At 46.8% G+C, this 11960-nt stretch overlaps 1 protein-coding gene across 1 annotated transcript; it reads left to right on the plus strand.

Moving 5' to 3' along the window:
* The first annotated feature begins 527 nt into the window (after nt 1–527).
* Nucleotides 528–1463, plus strand: LOC117885844 (olfactory receptor 4N2-like). Its single transcript, XM_034787348.1, has one exon. It carries the CDS (start codon nt 528–530, stop codon nt 1461–1463), a length of 936 nt encoding a protein of 311 aa, XP_034643239.1.
* The last annotated feature ends 10497 nt before the right edge of the window (nt 1464–11960 follow it).

Here is an 11960-nt window from a genome sequence, read left to right on the forward strand (position 1 = left end):
ACTAGGGGCCACCAAATGAAATTAATGGGCAGCAGGTTTAAAACAAATAAAGGGAAGTTCTTCTTCACACAGCACACAGTCAACTTGTGGAACTCCTTGCCTGAGGAGGTTGTGAAGGCTAGGACTATAACAGAGTTTAAAAGAGAACTGAATAAATTCATGGAGGTTAAGTCCATTAATGGCTATTAGACAGGCTGGATAAGGAATGGTGTCCCTAGCCTCTGTTTGGAGCTGGATGGCAGGAGAGAGATCACTTAATCTGTTAGGTTCACTCCCTCTGGGGCAGCTGGCATTGGCCACTGTAGGGAGACAGGATACTGGGCTAGATGGATCTTTGGTCTGACCCAGTACGGCTGTTCTTATGTTCTTATGTTCTAATGTTCCTTCCCCATAATGAGGCTCCTCCTTGCCTGGCCCAAATGTCTCGGCTCAGCGCACTGTGCTATTGCATGCTCATTCACAGTGGCCGCTATAATCTCCTCCTCTCTCTCGATCCTGTGTGTGCTACAGGGATCCACACTGATGGGATGGACCATGGGAATCTCACACGGGTGACGGAATTCATGCTGCTGGGGCTACCCCAGGCCCACAAGCTCCAGCTCTTCCTCTTCTTCCTCTTTCTGCTCTTCTACATAGTCATCCTCCCAGGCAATGTCCTCATCATCCTCACCATCCGGAGTGACCCCCACCTGGGCTCCCCCATGTACTTCCTGCTGGCCAACCTGGCCTTCCTGGACATTTGCTACTGCTCTGTTACCCCCCCAAAGATGCTGGTTGACTTCTTCTCCCGCCACAAGGCCATATCCTACAGGGGCTGCATGGCCCAGATCTTCTTCATCCACTTCCTGGGGGCAGCTGAGATCTTCCTGCTGATGATTATGGCCTATGATCGTTATGTGGCCATCTGTAAACCTCTGCACTATGCCAGCATTGTGAGCAGGGGGGTCTGCTGTGCCCTGGTGGGGGCTGCCTGGGTGGGGGGCTTCATGCACTCCATAGTCCAGGTGGCTCTGACCATCAGGTTGCCCTTCTGCGGCCCCAATGAGCTGGATAACTTCTTCTGCGATGTGCCCCAGGTGATCAAGCTGGCCTGCACCGACACCTACGTGATGGAGATGCTGATGTTCTCCAACAGCGGCTTGGTCACCTTGGTGTGCTTTGTCCTCCTCCTCATCTCCTACACCATTCTGCTGGTCAAGCTCAGGATTCAGTCCCTCTGCAAGAAGAACAAAGCGGCCTCCACCTGTGTCACCCACATCATCGTGGTCATCATCATGTTCGTCCCAGCCCTCTACATCTATGCCCGCCCCTTCCGCAGCTTCCCCCAGGACAAGGTGGTGTCCGTGTTCCACACCGTGGTCTTCCCACTACTGAACCCCATGATCTACACACTCAGGAACAAGGAGATCATCTGCTCCATGAAGAGACTGATGATCAGATACAGCTATTGGGGTGGGAAGTAAATGGAAGCCAGAATAAAGAAGTTTCAAACTGTGATATACATTTCTATATGCGGGGCTCCATTTTGCTTTTAGATACACTGGAGAAACTCTGTAGTTATGCTGTAGTATCTATTGAGCAACTTGAATCTGTTAAATAACTTTATAGTAAATCTGTAGTATCTATGGCATATGTCTGTAGTATATATTGAAATCCCTGTACAGTCTGTTGAGTAATTAGTAAATCTGTAGCATCTATATAGTAACTTGCATGAGTAAGTCTACAGTAACTGTGGAGGGAGCCTGTGGTTAAATGCAGTCACTCTATAGAGTGTATGGATTTACTCCATACTTTCTATGGACTAACTATATCATGAATGTATAATATCAATAGAGGATCTGTGGAATATCTATGGAGTAACTCCGGAGTTTACACTGCTTAAAATGAAAAACATGGGGATCGATATGAATATCCAGAGGTGGATAAGGAATTGGTTAATGGGGAGAAAGCAGCGGGTCGTATTAAAGGGTGAATTATCGGGTTGGAGGGAGGTTACTAGTGGAGTGCCTCAAGGTTCGGTTTTGGGACCCATTTTATTTAATCTATTTATAACTGACCTCGGGACCGATTGCAAGAGTGGGCTGATAAAGTTTGCGGATGATACGAAGGTGGGAGGAGTTGCAAACTCGGAGGAGGATAGGGATATTCTGCAGGGAGACTTGAATGAGCTTGTGAATTGGAGTGTCAGAAATAGGATGAAATTTAATAGTGAAAAGTGTAAGGTGATGCACTTGGGGATGACTAATAAAAATTTTAGTTACAAGATGGGGACGCATTGGTTAGAAGTAACGGAAGAGGAGAAAGACCTAGGGGTCCTTGTGGACCGGAGGATGACTATGAGTCGACAATGTGACGTGGCGGTGAAAAAAGCCAATGCGGTCTTGGGATGTATTAGGCGAGGTATATCTAGTAGGGATAGGGAGGTCCTGCTTCCATTGTATAAGGCGCTGGTGAGACCTCATTTGGAGTACTGTGTGCAGTTCTGGTCTCCAATGTTTAAAAAAGATGAACTCAAACTGGAACGGGTGCAGAGAAGGGCGACTAAGATGATCAGAGGAATGGAAAACCTGTCGTATGAAAAGAGATTAGAGGAGCTTGGGTTGTTTAGTCTGACAAAGCGAAGGCTGAGGGGGGATATGATTGCTATCTTCAAATATATCAGAGGGGTTAATACAAGGGAGGGAGAAGAATTATTCCAGCTTAGTACAAATGTGGACACGAGAACAAATGGATACAAACTGGCCGGGGGGAAGTTCAGGCTTGAAATTAGACGAAGGTTTCTGACCGTCAGAGGGGTGAAATATTGGAACGGCCTTCCGAGGGAAACGGTGGGGGCGACGGACCTGTCTGGTTTTAAGATTAAGTTGGATAAGTTTATGGAGGGAATGGTTTAATGGTAAAACATAGTAGACGAGGAAAACCAAGCAATGGTACATGAATAGCATAATGGCCAACAAGGGTCAGGCTAGAGACTCTTGCCTATATGCTCGGGGTATTACTGATCGCCATATTTGGGGTCGGGAAGGAATTTTCCTCCAGGGTAGATTGGCTGAGCCTCTGGAGGTTTTTCGCCTTCCTCCGCAGCATGGGGCAGGGATCACTAGCAGGAGGGTCTCAGTCACTAAAACACAGGATTGGGGACTTCAACGGCAGAGTCCAGGGAAGGGTCTTGCGGCCTGCAGCATGCAGGGGGTCAGACCAGATGATCATAATGGTCCCTTCTGACCTTAAAGTCTATGAGTCTATGAGTCTATGCTATAACTGAGAGAATAAATTAGCTCATTCTATTTTATATCTGAATATGGTGCCAGTCCTGGTTAATAATACTTAATACTCAGGAGATGATCATCACTTGTATTAGTTGTGTTAAAACATGGAAGGAATTTTGGTCATGGGTCAATTGTCTAGAGCTAAATTCATGCCACTTAAAGCCTGCAGGGTTAATTATTGTCTTTATTTATATTTCACAAAAACAGTGAGGAGTCCGGTGGCACCTTAAAGACTAACAGATTTATTTGAGCATAAGCTTTTGTGGGTAAAAAACCCATTTCTTCAGGTGCACGGAGTGAAAATTACAGATACAGGCAAAAATGTATATTGGCACATGAAGAAAAGGGGTGTTACCTTACAAGTAGAGAACCAATGTTGAAGGCCAATTTAGTCAGGGTGGATGTTGTCCACTCCCAATAATTGATGAGGAGGTGTCAATACCAAGAGAGGGAAAATTGCTTTTGTAGTGAGCCAGCCACTCCCAGTCCCTATTCAAGCCCAAATTGATGGTGTTAAGTTTGCAAAAGGATTGTAGCTCAGCAGTTTCTCCTTGAAGTCTGTTTTTGAAGTTATTTTGTTGAAGAATGGCTACTTTTAAATCTGTTGTTGAGTGGCCAGGAAGATTGAAGTGTTCTCCTACTGACATTTGTAGGTTACCATTCCTGATGTCTGATTTGTGTCCATTTATCCTTTTACATTTATCCTTTTACGTACGTTTGGCCAATGTACATGGCAGAGGGGCATTGCTGGCACATGATGACATATATCACATTAGTAGATATGCAGGTGAATGAGCCCCTGATGATGTGGCTGGTGTGGTTGGGTCCTGTGATGGTGTCGCTAGAGTAGATATAGGGACAGAGAAGGCAATGGGTTTTGTTACAGGATTGGTTCCTGGGTTAGTGTTTCAGTGGCGTGGTGTGTAGTTGCTGGTGAGTATTTGCTTCAGGTTGGGCGGCTGTCTGTAAGCGAGGATTGGCCTGCCTCCCAAGGCCTGTAAGATTGAGGGATCATTTTCCAGGATAGGTTGTAGATCGTTGATGATGTGCTGGAGAGGTTTTAGCTTGGGGCTGTAAGTGATGGCCAGTGGTGTTCTGTTATTTTCCTTGTTGGGCCTATCCTGTAGTAGGTGACTTCTGGGTGTCATCAGACGGCCACCAGTGTGGTGCTCTGCTCTGTTCAATGTTGATATCAGTCAGCTGCCTGCGTGTGTTCCCCCTATGTGCTACCCTGGCTCTGCAGGTCGTTGGCACAGCAGACCTTGAGAGAACCCCCAATAACCACAGACTCCGATGAAGTACGAAGGCACCCGGGCCAGGTTTATTGTCAAAGAGAAACACAGTCTCTAGCTCCCCGGATTAGATATCCAAGGTTCTGCTAACTAGTACATATGTGCTCCCTGGCAATGGACCGGCTCAGTCAGTGGCGGGACTTTCCACTGCCCCTAGGCCAGACAAAGACACCGCCCCAGGGATGAATTCTTATACACAGGTACAAACAAGTTACACATCACTCCTGACGTATTGAGGTGCAACCCTTCTACGTAGCAAGGTCCAACCCCTCTATGCAATAAGGTGCTGCCTCTCATCTTGTACATGTTGGTTCGAACAAAACAACTCTATCCATCATATTACCCTTTGGACCCTGTCTTTAGGATGGGTCAGCCTTTTCCTTGTTATCAGTGTGGAATGTGCAAGTATCAGAGTGTTCTGGTACCATATGTTTATATCTCTAGTAACCAATACATTGTAGGTATATGTTTATGCAACATCAGCCCTTTCCTTGCAAGCTTCTGTAAACAGGACCTGCCTCTGGCTCACAGCTTAACTTTGCTTTATGTTAGCAAAGTCTTGACCACTACTTTAGTTCAGGCATTAGGCCTCATACCGGGCCTCTGATACCAAGGTTTACATCTCAGGGCCTCATTCCGGGCCTCCTCTTACTACATTCCCCCACTTTTTGTCTTTTTATGGGGAGGATGTTTACCCATCATCCCGGAAAAGCATAATGTATGGACTAAAGATAACACAGTGGACTAAACACTGTTTTGTGGTTATCTTATTTTACCATTCATTCACTCATGCCCCATCTGTCTTTTTAGTCTGCACATTCCCACGTATGATTGATAGACAGATTTTATTTTCCAATTATTTTTTTAGTCCCTTATGATGGGCCTGGGAATGTTAGTCCCAGGACCTTAAGTAGGGGTGCGGGGTCTGTGAACGGTATGAGATGGCCTGTCTTTTTATTTCACTGAGGGCTTCATAAGGATAAAATAAATATCCCAAATATCTAAATATCTGAATATATGGATATAAGTAAGGTAATATATATATGATATATATGTGATATAAGTAAGGGCACATATGTAAGCTATACATCTGACTGTTTGTTGGTTATGGAAGGGATGCATATATGTTGTATCACAGTGAGGGTTATTAAGGGATGAATATGCATTTTGACACACATGCCTCAACTCCTCACTCCCTAAAATGATTATTTGGGTGCACCACAGCAGTGTTGATCACCATTTCCATCCCCTTATTCACTCAACGTTGTAGCTTAGCTTTCCTAGTTTGACGGGCCATATAATAGCACATTCCTAGTAGAACAACAACTGTTAGTGCCTGGATTCCCATTAGAATTATGCTTATGGTGCGGACCACTGGATGTAAAGTCACATCCTCTGGAATCGCCCACCACGGTGTTTCCACCTCTCTTTGCACATTCTCTATTTCATTTATTTGCTGTTGGATCAATTGGGTTATTGGTATTAGGGATTCTTTAGTTCTTGTCACCAATTCATGTATATCTAGCTGCAAGAGTTTCACTGAAGGGAAACAAGTCAATTAATAAATCCTGTAAGCGTTCATGTGGAATGATCATTTCATTGAGAGCATTACCCTTGCTTGTTGGCCAGAAGGCATGGGCCCCTATTTGAATGGTGTCGGTAACAGGCACACAGAACCCAGCCTCACTTGTGGGGCAGATGTTGCCATTTATGGAAAAAATATGATAACCTATAGCACAGGCCATGTCGTGAATGCGTACTACCTCATAAACCAATTCCTTTTGCACCAGTCACGCCCAGACTTTTCTCATGTCATTAATGTCAGTTGTGGCATACCACTCACACAGCCACCATCCATTATGTTTTGTGCAACAGACTTGATTAATTTCCAAGCCAGTTTCAGTTACCAGGTGAACAGTGGGGTAATGCTGTACATATGTCTTGTTTAAAAGCGTTCCCACACTATTTGTGTAATATACCTTGACTGGCTCTTGCACCCATCTGGGACCGTCATCATGAGGTACATGCTTTTACCGTCCTCTTGGTCCAGTCTCGGAATCCTATCCAATTTAGCAATTATAAAAAGATAGGCACCATATGGTTTATGCCCTGTTGTTGTATCTGGTTTAAGATGGCTGTGTAGTTTAGTATCCATGGCCAATTCTGTAATTGCAACTGCAGCAAACTTTGCTGTACTATCATAATTACCCTATTGCCAAAGGCCATGGAAGCATCTGCCAATGAAATGTCATTGTTTTGTATGCTGTTGATGAGGGACAAAACGGTAGCATTCAGGTGGCTAAACCCTTGAGCGATTACATGCATATTATCAATAGTGATCGCATGCTGATCCAGTAATAGACTGCTAATACCTCCTCCTGTTTTAACTGCCTTGCCTATTCCATTCACCACGATATTTATTTTTGAATTAAGATTCTCAATATATGCTGAGTTCCATAGGGACATGCCAAGGCTGGAGCCTCCCCATGCTGTTCCTAACAAATCCCTTCTATCTCTATCATATTGTGGGGTAATTTGAGAACCATTCAAAAATTGTAATTGCTTTTACACTTCTGCATTAAACCAATCTTTATAGTGTTCAGGGCACTGATGTGGTATGGTCATACTGGCAAACTCAAGTTTTAGTGGCACATAGATCCATCCTACATTTTCTACCATATATTCTGCAGTAGGGTGTAGGAAGATTCCTGAGGTAGGCCATGGTTGTATGATGGGACACTCACTCCTTGGGATAGTGTCAGTGTGTGGAGGGATGGGAGGAGGTGGTGTTGGGGCTGTTGTTGTTGTTGGACAGGCATCTGTACAGACCTGCACATGGTAGATACATTTCCTGGTGCTCGGGTTATAGACCAAGTCCCCATGTATATTTCTGTATACTTTAGTTGGACGTTTCAAATGCGAATAGGTGCACTCCATTTATCCTGCAAGTCAGTAAACTCCACCCTGTTTGTCCAATCTCCATATGTCTTTATACTACTTTCTATGTAACTAATTACTGTGTCTACTGCTCGAAACCAGTCCAAGTATACTGTATCGGTCTTGAGCTTGTGTGCTTGGACGATGCATGCCACAGTGAGATCCTCCCCCACCACTACTGTGAGATATCGCTCCATTATTTGTTTTGGTGCCACCAGAGCACCTCCATTTCCAGAGTGGCTCGTTTCCTTTCCTTACTTTGTATATGTTCCTGTTCCTGTGGCAGGCTACCGTCAAGAGTGTTCCTGGAGTCTGCGTGAGGAATAGCAGTAATGACAATAGTGTGATCACAGTTAACAATAATATCACCATTCCAACAGCATGTATACTATGACAGTGTACCCCATAAGGCTTTGGGGGGGGCGCTTATGAATGTATATATGATGTAAATGGAATAGGGTTTTGCTATATATGCCATGTAACATATCTATGTAAAGGTTATGATCTACTGGTTATGTTCATCCTAGTTGTATGCAGGTACCATTTGTGTGTTCAAAGTTATGAACATTGGCTGTATACTCGCTTGATTTCTAAGGCCTGGTCTACACTAGCAGGTTATGTCGAATTTAGCAGCGCTAAATTGAATTAACTCTGCACCTGTCCACACAACAAAGCTATTTAGTTCGACATAGAGGTCTCCTAAATTCGACTTCTGTACTCCTCCCCAACGAGGGGAGTAGCGCTAAACTCGACATGGCCATGTCAAATTAGGGTAGGTGTGGATGGAAATCGACACTAATAGCTCCTGGAGCTATCCCACAGTGCACCACTCTGTTGACGCTCTGGACAGCAGTCCGAGCTCGGATGCTCTGACCAGACACACAGGAAAAGCCCCGGGAAAATTTGAATTCCTTTTCCTGTCTGGGCAGTTTGAATCTCATTTCCTGTTTGGACATCGTGGCGAGCTCAGCAGCACTGGCAACGATGCAGAGCTCTCCAGCAGAGATGGCCATGCAATCTCAGAATAGAAAGAGGGCCCCAGCATGGACTGATCGGGAAGTCTTGGATCTGATCGCTGTGTGGGGCCATGAGTCCGTGCTTTCGGAGCTGCGATCGAAAAGACGGAATGCAAAGATCTACGAGAAGATCTCCAAAGCCATGACAGAGAGAGGATACAGCCGGGATGCAACGCAGTGCCGCGTGAAAATCAAGGAGCTGAGACAAGGCTACCAGAAGACCAAAGAGGCAAACGGATGCTCCGGATCCCAGCCGCAGACATGCCGTTTCTACGAGGCACTGCATTCCATCCTAGGTGCGGCCGCCACCACTACTCCACCACTGACCGTGGACTCTGAGGATGGGATATTGTCCACGCCCGCTTCCTCTGAGATGGTAGTGGATGGGGAAGATAGGAAGGAGATGAGGAGGACGAGGCAGTCGACAGCACTTACAACGCTGATTTCCCAGACAGCCAGGATCTCTTCATCACCTTCACAGAGATCCCGTACCAACCGTCCCCAGGCGTTAGCCCGGACCCAGAATCAGGGGAAGGATCAGCTGGTAAGTGGTTTAAACATGTAAACATTTATTTTGAAAAGAATATTAATATTAACTGTGGCTTTTTCATGATTAGATTGTCCTAGGCACTTAAAGTTCTAGTCTTTGGCAGTGCAACTGCTGCAAAAAAATCTAACAATGTCCGGTATATCTTGATTGGTTTGCCCTAGGTGCTCTACTGTTTAGCCCTTGCCAGTGCAGCTACAGTAAAATTCGGTCAATATGTCCGGGGATAGAGCAGAAATCCTCAGGGGACATCTCCATGAAACTCTCCTGGAGGTAATTGGAAAACCTTTGTAAGAGGTTCCTTGGGAGAGCGGCCTTGTTGTGTCCTCCGTAGTATGAAACGTTTCTGCGCCAGGCTACCATCAAGTACTCCAGTATCATTTCCTTGCACAGCATGGCGGCATACGGCCCTGGTCTTTGCAGGCTTTCCCGAAGCATGCGTTCTTTGTCGCTGTCTGAAATACGCATCAGAGTGATGTCGCTCATGGTGACCTGCTTTGAATTAGGGGAATGTTAGTATTGGGACTGCTTCCCTGTTCCTTTACAGAACTGTAACCGCTGGTTTACAGCCATGCGGTGGAGGCGGGAGAGGGGCAGCATAGAGGGATCTTTCCGGGGGACAACCGTGAGGGGGTGGGACAGGGGCAGAGTTCATGCTTGCCGGATTGCTGGCAGCAGGAACTGGCCAACGCTAGGAGCATTGTTTTGAACGTGAAAGTAGGGCAGTGCTATTATTAAAGTTTTAAGCTGCCACAAGTCTACGGCTTACCATGTCAGCCCACTACCCAAATTCCTCTGTGCTGTTCCGATTCTGTGATCTGCACTGCAAGACCCCAGGGACTGAATGCGAAGGCCGAAAATTCGACCTTGTCCTGAGTGCGCATGTGATAGGTGCTGTGAATGGTCTTTTTCACAGAGGAAGACTATTTTCTTTGTTCACCCAAAAATTTATCTTTCTGAGGAATTCACTCCCTTTTTCCCATCCCACAGCTGTGGCTGTCCCATGACCTACCCTGTCATCAGACTCCCAGAGGCTGTCGCAGATTAGGCATAGAAAGAAAAGGACACGGGACGACATGTTCTCAGAACTTATGGGCTGCTCCTGAGCCGAGGCAACCCTGCAGAGTCAGTGGAGGGAGAACATGTCCCAATACCAGCGAGCACACAGCGAACGGGAGGAGAGGTGGGGGCAGGAAGACCAGCAGGCGACTCAAACACTGCTTGGACTAATGAGGGAGCAAACGGACACACTCCGGCGCCTTGTGGATGTTCTGCAGGACCGGAGGCAGGAGGACAGAGCCCCGCTGCAGTCTATCTGTAACCACCGTCCCCTGCCACAAAGTCCCATACCCCCCTCACCGAAAGTACCAAGAAGGAGGGGCTGCAGAGCCCGTGAAAACTGTCACTCTACCCCTGCAGACTGCTCAAGTGGCAGAAGGCTGTCATTCCCCAAAATTTGATAAGTCCTTTCCTTCCCGCCTCACCCAAGCCCCCATCCCAGTTTCATCCCCTAACTGTCCATTTGCTAATAAAAAATACGTTTCTGTTAATTGCTGTTTCCATCATGTTTTTTTTAGAGGACAGTCTGTTTTAAGGGGGGGAAAGGTGGTTGGTACAGACACGGGGGCAGGTTCAGCAGCAGGTCACACACACAGTGCATTCACTAGGCACCCTGGTCAGTCTGGGAGGTGCTTTTCATTGTCTGTGGGGGGAGGCTATGTGACTTTGTGGCGGGGGAGGGCGGTTAGAGATCTTATGCAGCAGTTCTTATCCTGGACGGTCCTTATCCTGGATCACAGAGCCACACAGCAGGGAATTTGTAACCGTCCTCCCCCTGCCACAAAGTCACATAGCCCCCACACACAAAGTCCCGAACAGGAGGGGTGGCAGGCTCCGTTCAAACAATCAGTCCACCAGTGCGGACCACTGTAGAAGCAGGAGCCTGGCATTCCTCGAGTTTAGAAGCGTCCTTTGCATCAGTACACTACACCCGCTCCCCACTACAGTCTGCGTCCCAGTTTCAACACTTTACCGCGAAAACAGTAATAAAGAAAACGTTGTTCATTAACAAATTTTCAGTGATTTTATTTTTAAATGTGGGTTGGAAGGGGGTGAACGGGGTGAATGGGGTATGAAACTGGAGAGGATAGTGAATAGTCACTGGGTAAAGAAACGGGGGTAGGTTCAGCTTCTCTGTAAACCAACAAAATTGTCACAGGTTACCCTGCTCACTCAGGAACCTAGCTTTCAAAGCCTCCCGGATGCACAGCGCATCCCGCTGGGCTCTTCTAATCGCACGGCTGTCTGGCTGGGCGTAATCAGCAGCCAGGCGACTTGCCTCAACCTCCCACCCCACCATAAAGGTCTCCCCCTTGCTCTCACAGAGATTGTGGAGCACACAGCAAGCTGCAATAACAATGGGGATATTGGTTTTGCTGAGATCGGAGCGAGTTAATAAGCTTCTCCATCTCCCCTTGAGACGTCCAAAAGCACACTCCACCACCATTCTGCACTTGCTCAGACGGTAATTGAAGAGTTCCTTTTCACTGTCCAGGGTGCCTGTATAGGGCTTCATGAGCCATAGCATTAGAGGGTAGGCTGGGTCCCCGAGGATCACTATAGGCATCTCCACATCCCCAACAGTTATTTTGTGGTCCGGGAAGTAAGTACCTTCCTGCAACCGTCTAAACAGACCAGAGTTCCTGAAAACACGAGCGTCATGAACCTTGCCCGGCCATCCGACGTAGACGTTGGTAAAACGTCCCCTGTGGTCCACCAGTGCTTGCAGCACCATGGAAAAGTAGCCCTTTCGATTAATGTACTGGCTGGCCTGGTGGTCCGGTCCCAGGATAGGGATGTGAGTTCCATCTATAGCCCCACCGCAGTTTGGGAATCCCAT

The sequence above is a fragment of the Trachemys scripta genome, chromosome 12 (assembly GCF_013100865.1).
Source record: "Trachemys scripta elegans isolate TJP31775 chromosome 12, CAS_Tse_1.0, whole genome shotgun sequence".
In the NCBI taxonomy this organism is placed as follows: domain Eukaryota; kingdom Metazoa; phylum Chordata; order Testudines; family Emydidae; genus Trachemys; species Trachemys scripta.

What these genes read in the sequence shown, in the direction of transcription:
- LOC117885844 (XM_034787348.1), top strand. Translation starts at nt 528, where the DNA reads ATGGACCATGGGAATCTCACACGGGTGACGGAATTCATGCTGCTGGGG.